Source organism: Bombus vosnesenskii, unplaced genomic scaffold, assembly GCF_011952255.1.
Source record: "Bombus vosnesenskii isolate JDL3184/JDL3185 unplaced genomic scaffold, Bvos_JDL3184-5_v1.1 scf7180000013266, whole genome shotgun sequence".
NCBI classification, from domain to species: domain Eukaryota; kingdom Metazoa; phylum Arthropoda; class Insecta; order Hymenoptera; family Apidae; genus Bombus; species Bombus vosnesenskii.
The window spans coordinates 2,765,854-2,773,308 of record NW_022882926.1 but is presented as its reverse complement, the minus strand read 5'-3'; the positions used below and the strand labels follow the sequence as shown (position 1 = coordinate 2,773,308).

At 48.6% G+C, this 7,455-nt stretch overlaps 1 protein-coding gene across 14 annotated transcripts in view; it reads left to right on the top strand.

Annotated features, from left to right (window-relative positions):
- Positions 1–3,464: 3,464 nt before the first annotated feature.
- The window catches only part of LOC117230323 (regulating synaptic membrane exocytosis protein 2), a 66,995-nt gene continuing 63,004 nt past the window's right edge, over positions 3,465–7,455 (top strand). For all 14 annotated transcript variants that reach the window (XR_004492763.1, XR_004492768.1, XR_004492759.1 and 11 more), the window contains exon 1: positions 3,465–3,607. Coding sequence is in view for 1 of the 14 variants with exons in the window: in XM_033487625.1 (XP_033343516.1) it covers positions 3,498–3,607 (110 nt within the window). In the remaining 13 variants the exon portion in view is untranslated. The remainder of the gene's footprint in view (positions 3,608–7,455) is intronic.

Here is a 7,455-nt window from a genome sequence, read left to right as displayed (position 1 = left end):
TGCATAAAATCTTTAGATATTTTCTTATCCCACTTTCTATCGAAATTTATGTTAAAATAAGGTAATGTAAGGCACCAGTGCTTAAGACAGTACATACTGTCATCGCTAGTCAGCCGCGCGCCAGTAGTATTAATACTGTCTATGTCAGACGTTCGTCGTCCAAGCGCAGCAACAAATTTCTCATTCTACTTATGATTTTATTCGTAAATTACGATTTTATTATTATCGATTAATTGGGAAATTCATCGCATTAGACTCTGAAACACACCTACATACAATGTACATTGCACAAGACCATCATTCAAAAGCTTTCAAGATAATTATCGCCAATGATGTGCGATTTCGCGACATCAATGTTCGACGAGAAAATTCATACTTTCCCGGCTTAGAGTGGTGGCGGTGACGCATTCGAATTCACCGCCAGAACAGTAAGAGTAACACCGTTGCGGCGGTGAACCCCATTGGCCTAGGGTGCGATCAATACCAGGTTTTCCATGACGTAAGTGCGACCTGTGATCCTTATTGGTTCGAACATACACCGCATCCCATTATTTATTAAGACCGCATGAATAGATCGTTTCTCAGCGATCAACTCGATGAAACCTAAACTCAAAGAATCGTCGTACGCCTACAAATAGGACCCGGAAGCTGGCGCACGTTCCTGTAAAATCAGGAGAGTGGAAGTGGCCGCGAGCGACAGACGTCCTTTCAGGACGCGTATCTGCCTCCCCACCTTGGGCCTGGCACATGCACGGGAAGAGAGCGGAATTCGTGCAGGTCGGGTGGTGGTCCCGAATGGACAAACACGTAGGAGAGGGGGTGTGTGAGTGGTTCGCGCAACTGCGGTCGTACACAAGTACGAGCCGTAGGAGGGTGTCCTCCGCGGTGAAAGGTCTCGGTGGTTTTCGACTCGGTTCTCCCGTTTCTTTTGTTTCTTCCATGAACGATAGCGAGTGGAGCCGAGGGCCGTTGGTTCGTCGTCGGTGGTTCGCGCGATTTCGATGCCAGAATTCTAACAGGAAGTCGATTCGCGGTCGGAAATTAGCCCCTTTCGCGGAGACCGGTTTTCTCGTTTCAGCTCGTTGCGGAGAGGGACGAGGGAAAGGGGCGAACGAGATAGAAGCAGATAGCGTGGGTAGAGGGAGAAAGATGTAGGCGATCGGTGGGAGAAGGGGCGAAAGGGAGACAGAGAGGGCGAAGGAGGAGGTGGAGAAAGAGAGAGAAGGAGAGACCGAGCCGTCAGCGAGAGTAGTACCAATCGCGGAGCGTTGGCGGACATAAGCGCGCTAGGGGTGTGGAATAAGCTCATTCGTGTGTTGTTCTAGCATCGAGCGTTAGCGAGAAAGGAAACGTTGAAACACAGAAATGAGAGAATATCGTTCGCTTCGCTGTTCGCCGTCAACGATTCGACTGGACGCCGTTACCATCGTCTACTCGCGTGTGTAATCAGTGCGAGCAACGGAAAACTCAGAGCCAAGCACGGAGTCACCCGCGATAACACCGTAAGTGGTCGTTTTACATCGACGAGGGAAGATAGTACGAGAATCCATATTTCCGTGGAAATAAATTATAACGCGGGGGTTCGTAAACGAGCGAACAGCTGACACCGCGAGCTGCTAATCGCACGAACGCGACTTGAAAACGTCGTGAACAGCCGGTCAGCTGAGAAAACGGCTCTCGTGGGTGTGGAACAATCCGGTCTAGGGCGATTGATTGTGTGGGTGTCGCGGTCGCTGCAGAGACGTCGAAGAGCGCCATCGTCGTCTCGGCCGCCACGTGAATCGCAAACACTGAGAAGAATACTTGTAGCGTTGAATATCGTCTGGAAGCGAGGCATACGTGGCACGGATTTCCTCGTATGATCGAAGCTACGCGTGTATTCTACCGCTCGCATTAACGCGTTTCTTGTGCCGATTCATTTTCCAAGGATTCGTCTGCTTTCAACTTGTGAAATTTTGTTGATCGCACCTCGATGTTTTTGAAGAATTTTACGATTAATTTTGCTGTGATACAACACGACGTTACGTTGTTTTATAGTTGAAGAAGACGAGAAAATACATACATGGAAGAGTGTTTTTCTGTGCACGATTCGAGGCTGAAGAAGAAAAATCCCGAGAGCCAGTAGATATTATACCCAGTGACCCGTTTCCGTTCGAAATCGATGAAATTCCGAAAACGTTTGACAGAGGTCAGAAACACGACCACGTAGCCATTATTATCGTATCGTATCCGATTGGTCGCGCGGCCGTCAACGCGACACTTGGCTAGTGCTGAAACGCGGACTGGTCTCGTTTAACCGGTGGCAGAAGCGCTCCACCTGCGCCCGCCGTGTATAGGATCGCGTATTCCCCTGCAAAGTTCAAGAACCTGGGCTTCGTGTGTACGGCAGAAACGAGTGCACCAACGGCACCCGTGACCCGTTTTCGTTTTCAATCGATGTACTCGTGAACTGGGCCGCTCGTTCGCTTGAAACCTCGATACCTCGCGAGGTGTTCGACCATCAAAACAGAGGGAACAGGGTAAACAAATCTGCGAACCGTGAATCATAGAGTACAAGATACGATAGTCGTATAGGCAGAGATACACGAGGAAGAAGAGTAGATTAAGATAAAGAAAAGAATCGGAGCACGTTAGAGAGAAGCAAAGAGAGCGGGGGAGAGCAGTGCGCACATTCTAACCTCGCAGCCGCCATATCGAGGACGCGAGGAGGAAGCTTGTCGAAGGTCGCTTTCGAGGAACACCTGGGGGACAGCCCTCGTATCGTTCCATGCTGGCTTCGAGCGGAGAACTAGGATCGGGGACGGAAGAGAGAATGCGAGAACCTCCACACAGCCTGTGAAACATGATTTGTCATACAGATGCGGTCGTTGGTAATCGTACGACGAGAGATAACGACGACGAGGACGCCGACGGAGACGAGGATCACGGATCTATCCAGCGTCGCGTCGATGCCTCGACGATTCTCGATGACGCTCGCATGAGAGCCAGCCTCGAGGCGGACGATAAGACGCGTACGAACAAGACAGTCCGGTGTCGAGTGGCTTCCACTTGTCCAGTCGAACGTCGGGCGAACGTGCTGGTCGTCGTCGACGGGCTTCCAAGCTGCGTACCGATCGTCACTGATTGTCATCGTCTTGTATGCTGTGACAAACGGCATAAACAGCAGCGACAGAAACAGCAGCAGCGGGACAAGCAACAGCCAGTGGAAGATACGAAAGCGAGAGCACGGCATAATCTACGCTCGTCGAAGGCGTACCCGTGTTGTCGTGGCCAGCTGCGCCGATTACCAGGTGTCGGATGACTCCCCCCGTACGCTACAGCCTTCCCGTAGTCGTAGAAAGGACGCGATATCCCGTAGGAACGAGCGTTGTCGCGCGGCGAGCGATCCTCGTCGCGGTACCTCATCGGCGGCGTCGTCGGTGCTGCGCCGGCCCGCGCGTCGCGCTAAACTCCTCGCGATTAGACCTTCCCGTGCACGTTCCTATCTTACGTCCGTGATGGCGGCTGTACCTGATATGTCGCACCTCACCCCTGAGGAGAGGAGCACCATCGAGGAGGTTATAATAAGGCAGAAGCAGGAGGAGGAAAAGGAAAATGAGATTATGAGGTACGTCGGTTTTGCAACCTGTTTTTTCGACAACTACGATGCTGCGGCTGCTGACGATACTTCTGCCTCGTGCACTATGCTTTCTTTTTTTTATCCTCTTTGTATTTAATTATTTTCTTTTATTAGCCTTTATGATTTTCGATTTTATTTATTGACGCAAGGAAAGAAAAAAAGGAAGGAGACGATGATCGATTCCCCTGACTACCATGGATTACAAGGACTACAGTATTCGACACTTAACAATAAACAGCAGAATGCACTTAATTATTTAAAAGTAGAGGAGACTTTCTTTTAAGTTGCTTAGAGGAACGAAAAACGTAAAATGTTTTCTAAAGAACGTTTATTTTTATCAGCCATTCATAATACCATTATTTTTTCATTTGCATCCCTCTTATCGAAGAGATTAACGTCCGAGGAGATTTATGCGTTTATCCAAGAAAATCAGGCGCCTTTGCGCGTTTCCACAAAGAAAGAAACAAACGAGTTAGGAAAGAGGCATTGCGTCGAGCAAGTAGTAGAAGGTCTGAATGGCCAGACAGACTAGGCAGAGCTACAAAATGTGACCATGGACGGTCACGCGTCGTTGATCAGTATTACTGAACGAACGAAACGATACCTGATCGATCGAGTACGTGTATTTCTTGACCAGCAAATTGTCCCCGCTGACGTTTTCCGCCTATTTTCTCTGCTTACCTGTTCGTTAGTCCTTGACCGTTTTATACCTACCGTAGTATCTTCCCTATTTAGGTATCCGTCGCTACCTCGGATGATTATCCCGTCAATTCTACATTTAGCATCTACCAAATAAAAATCTATTCCCATAAACTTCTTTTCGTTTAACTAAATTAAATCACTCAAACTGTCTTTTGAATAAACGTAGTGAATTTCTATCTTCTTAAACTCTTCTCCCGGAAAGTGTGTTCGCGTAATTATAGGAAACACGTAGAACGAACGTTCCTTAAGATCGACGAAGCGATTGTCTGAAACTTTGCATCGTACACCGAAAGGAATCAACGAAAACTGATCCTTTCAACGGCAGGCTGGCACCTAGCCGTTGCAAGAGGCAGCGGGTGACGGATGCGCCAGCAGCCTCATTCGCATGTAATTACGGTGCCAGAGTCGCAGCGAGGCGACGCCGAGGAAAATGGACGGCGTTCTTCGAGGAAGGCGTTTTATTGATAGGTTGTCGCTGATGGAAAACGGGAACGTGAGAAAGCAGTCGAGCGGAGAACAGAGACAGGCAGCCAGCGAGTGTGAGAGAAAGAGACAAAGAACAGGGTGAAAGAGGGGTGAATCGACAGAGGAAGAGAAGTGGAGAGGGGATGGGCATCGAGAGAAAGGGAAGGAGCGAGAGAGTAATGAGGAAAGCGTGCTTCGCCATACCGATGCGAGATCATGTAATGTGGACGATAAGTACGTGTAGGGACGCATGTAAAATGCAAGGCAGCAAGCCTTGACGTGGCTCGGTAACGAGCTGCTGTAGTTGCATAGGGTATGCATAGGGTATGCAGTTGCAGGCCGTGGATAGAGTGTGAAAGAGGCTGGATTGGCATGGTAAATTCTTGGATCCTGAAATGTACAGGGTAGCCCGTTCGCGGAAGGGTGACGCGGTTTTACACGTGGTTCCAGAGTCGGCAGTTACAGCGTGTGGGTTAGGTTTTGTATTTGCTACGTTGTCGAGTCACGTATAGCAACGAGAATCCTTTGATATCGCGATGATAATTTTAGTCGTGGTATGGATGGGAGGTCTGCCGTCGTGACGCATCACAAGGCGATTCGCGCAAAAATAGACGTAACCTTTTCCGTCCCTCGCTTTTTAGGCTGGTTCATGCGTGCGAACCGATGTAATTTTCTGATGTAATTGACGTCGAACTGTTTCCAACGCTAATTCCTCGTCTACCTTTCACCTTAACGAGTAATATTCTCCGATATTTTCTTTCCCTCTCTATGGATATTGTAAAGCTTGAGTATAATAGACGAGGTAAAGTTTGAGGCGTGAATAAAAAAAAAAAAAAAGAAAAAAGAGAAAAAAAAATGAAACGGAGGCTCGAATGGACGGAAGTTTCGACGCGTCGCGCGAAGATCGGGGGAGAGGGTAGGGACTCTTTGTTCGAGCGAGGCACGTAGCCGGGACGTAGTGTGAAAAGTCGCGTAGCGCGGATTTTGTGGGACGGAAAAGTCGCGCGTAAATCACGGGAGGTATTCGTTAAGTAACCTACATTTCTCTGCTCTGGCTTTGATCTGCTTCTCTCCCTTCCTTCCCCTCTCCTCTCCTTTTGTCACGAAAGAATATTTTTTTTTTCTCGCGTGACGGATAGATCGTGTCTCGGGGAAAACGCGGCCGTAACGCGACGAGCCGCGTTTCAGCTCGACCGATCGTCGTCGCGTGTTCGCGAGTCGCGCGCGATTATTGGTAAAGCAATTAGAGTAACGTAGGCGGACACACATACACGTCTCTCTCTCTCTCTCTCTGTCTGTCTGTCTATATACGGGTGTAGCGCGTTGTATATGTACTTTGTGACATGCAGCCACGACCTTTGACTCGATCGGCAAACTCAAGATTTAGGTTACCGCCGCTCGCGACTGTTCCATGCAAATTTCCGCTCGAAACTAGAATCGACTACCGCTGTATTTAATATAGGCGTCTCTTCCTCCTTTGTGCCAGCAACTATAGCTAGCTAGAATGATAGCGATCAAAAGGAATTCGATGCGTTGTTCTCGGGTCTGTTTCGTTGGGATTCAAGTTCGAATCCGCCGTCCCAGTGCCAACAACCCTCGTGATTCCCAACTTTCATTCGTCCACGTACACGCGACCTAGAGACACCGAGGGCTTCCGATCTTGTAGATGGGCTAACCTCGTGCCAAGTATTCCCGCCTTCCTTACTCCCTCGTGCATTCGTGCTAACCTACTTGGCTTGCGAATCCTTCCTGCCTGGATCGGCTTGTCATCTTCATCCCTTGTGATTAGGATGGTTAACGTTGTTTACGAACCACCCTTCTAAAGAAACTCTCCTATGATCGTCGAATCGTGTACGCGCTCAAAGCGGGTGAACACAAATTGAAAATTCCCGTGTATACACCAAGAGAGGACAAAGTTGGAAGTGTATCAGAATTTCATCGTCTCGACGAAAGACACGGAAACGTTGCAAGTTAGCGACAGGCTGGAATAAATCGATGACATCGGTCACATTCCATTCCAGTTCAATTACCTCAGCGATAAATTGACTCTCCTCCGGTATCAAAGCCTGGCCATTCCCTCGACTGCAACCGCTCACAATCCTATCTCTCTGTCCACTAATCGAAGAGTGCCCGTTCGTTTCTTCCATTCCAAGACTTTCGCGAATGATCCCGCCGTTCCTTCGATTGAAATCGAGCACCTTAACAAAGTCCCTTCCATCGAAGATCGTTTACCAGACGACCATTCACCAGAGTCTTACATACGACAACTTCAAATCTATAGAACTCGCTAGAAAGTTCTTTTTTCATCGATTATTCTATAGCCTGCAAAATACTTCGCATCGTTCATGACGCGATAGAAACCAAGTTTCCCTTCTACGTGTTATCTCCTTCGCTTCTACCGACAGTCAGGACTCTAGCGTCGTTCATACGGTGTATAAACTGCAGGACTATAGTCGTAGTCGACATCGAGTTTCTGAAGCTCGATAATAAGACGTTCGAGTGCGTTTGCATGGGGATTGGCGATTTCGCATCGTTGAACGTTACATGGAACTCTATCGCGCCTTCCACCCTCCTTGCTCTTCCTTTCGAGTTTCCAGTCGATGCTGATAGTTCTATAAGCAAACTCTGTTCGATAGCAGCAGAGAACGTTCGATAAAAGCCTCGCGTTC